The sequence below is a fragment of the Phytophthora parasitica genome, assembly GCF_000247585.1.
Source record: "Phytophthora parasitica INRA-310 unplaced genomic scaffold supercont2.42, whole genome shotgun sequence".
Lineage (NCBI taxonomy): Eukaryota > Oomycota > Peronosporomycetes > Peronosporales > Peronosporaceae > Phytophthora > Phytophthora nicotianae.
This window is the reverse complement of record NW_008649028.1, coordinates 488929-490875: the sequence shown is the minus strand read 5'-3', so window position 1 is coordinate 490875 and position 1947 is coordinate 488929. Positions and strand designations below refer to the sequence as shown.

Genomic DNA, 1947 nt, shown 5'->3' with positions numbered 1-1947 from the left:
TCTTCTACAAAGCGGAATACGTCTTTCTCTTTTATGTGCATTGCTCGACGCTCGAGGACCTTCCAAGTTAAGCCTTCTTCATGGATGATTCGCCACACCGACGTCTTGGAGATCGCGATGTGGTGAGCGCGAGTGAAGGCGGCTTGATACTTGTCCAGGTACGCAAGGGGATGATCGCTGTAGTAGCTCAGCAGCCATGTGCGCGAGAATGTTCTCTCCGACGTTCGCTTTGCACGCTGAAAAACTCCAGTCTGCTCGTAAGTCTTGATCCAGTTGCTTAGTGTTCGCTCTGACTTGTTGAAAACGTGTGCTAGGTGTTGCTTGAAATAACCTAGCTTATAGTACGCGAGCAGGCAATGGTAAGCCGTGTTCTGGTGCGCATGCTGCCGGGTAGCTGCTACCTCCATCGTTCGAGTCAAGGAAACTTCAACTTCTATGACCTTCATTCTGAGTAATATTGATATTGGTCAGCCAATAAAAGTCCTTGTCGATTTGAGCATGGGGAATAGTGGAAGTGTGAATGACACGCGTTCGGAAAGTTCGGTCGGAATCTACAATACGAGCTCTTGCTACAATCCTTGACCTGCACCTACATCAGATGGACGTGTCTACCGTGTTACTAAACGGTTTACTACCTGAGGCCATCTATATGAGGCAGTCACTTAGGTTCCGACATGGTTCGGCTTCCCTCATGTGCAAATTAAGAAAGAGCCTATGTGGACTGAAACAGGCACCTAGAATTTGGTATGATGTTCTAAATGTATTTCTAAAATTACTTGGGTTTTGAGGTGCAAGAAAGCGTATTGCTTGTACCACAAAAAGTGGGAGGTTGAAGGAGTTGTGCACACACAACTAGTATGCGTTTATGTTGATGATCTGACCATTGCTGGGTCACACCTCAGCGCAATTCAAAAGCTTCAGAATCAACTAGCACAATAGTTCACAATGAAGGATTTAGGAGAACAGCACTATCTTCTAAAATGGAGATATCACGAGATTTGGGTACAAATGTACGGTGTGTCTCGCAGCATAAATATATTCATGACTTGCTGGAGAAGTATAATACGAAGGATTGTACTACGGAGCCCACATCTCAGGCAAAAAGTGTTATACTACAGAAGGAAGAGGCTCTCGCACCAGAGCAAATCGCGGCTCAGCCGTTCGACTACAGAGAAGTAGTGGGCTTCCTTATGTACCTTATTAGAGGGACGAGGCCCGGTATAGCAAACGCTGTAAGGGACCTGAGTAAATACCTATCTTGCTTCAATAAGAGCCACTGGAGGGAAGCTCGGCGGGTACTACAGCACTTGAAAGGACGTCGCAGTATGGCTTACTATTCAATGGAAATAGCAATACTACTAAGTTTGAGCTATACACAGACGCGAGCTTCGCGAATGCACATGAAACCAGAAAGTCTATTACAGGATATGTATCAATACTCGCTGGTGCATGCATTACGTGGAAGAGTGTTAAGCAAGACTGCATCAGTCTAAATACAGCAGAGGCAGAGCTTGAAGCAGCAAATCAAGGTGTAAAAGAAGAAATGTCGATTCGATTACTACTTCAGGAATTGGGTCACGAGCAAGTAGTACCAACACAATGCTGGTGTGATAATACTGCTGCAATCCGTATTATTAAGGACCCGTGTAGTCATTCATCCACAAAGCATATTGACATTAAGTATCTGCACGCTCGCGAAAAGCATGAAGCAAAGGGGATCACTGTTACATATTGTAATACAAACGATTTGATAGCAGATGCTCTAACAAAGCCCCTAAGTCAACATCAGTTTGAAAAACTTCGTGATATGATGGGAGTCAGAGTCCTAGGTATTAAGGGGTCCAAATAAGGGAACCTCAAATAATATTTTATGCCTCAAATCAGGTGGTGAGCCTCAAGTAAAAGAATAGCAAATTTACAAAGTCAAAGTGAATTTGTTAGATAATA

The 1947-nt window shown here is 44.1% G+C and overlaps 1 protein-coding gene across 1 annotated transcript; it reads right to left on the bottom strand.

The window, feature by feature from the left end:
• Nucleotides 1-4: 4 nt before the first annotated feature.
• Nucleotides 5-407, bottom strand: PPTG_14683 (hypothetical protein; the record flags this gene model as incomplete). Its single annotated transcript, XM_008911640.1, has 2 exons — nt 5-22; nt 99-407. 2 exons carry the CDS (start codon nt 405-407, stop codon nt 5-7), a joined length of 327 nt encoding a protein of 108 aa, XP_008909888.1.
• Nucleotides 408-1947: the final 1540 nt, after the last annotated feature.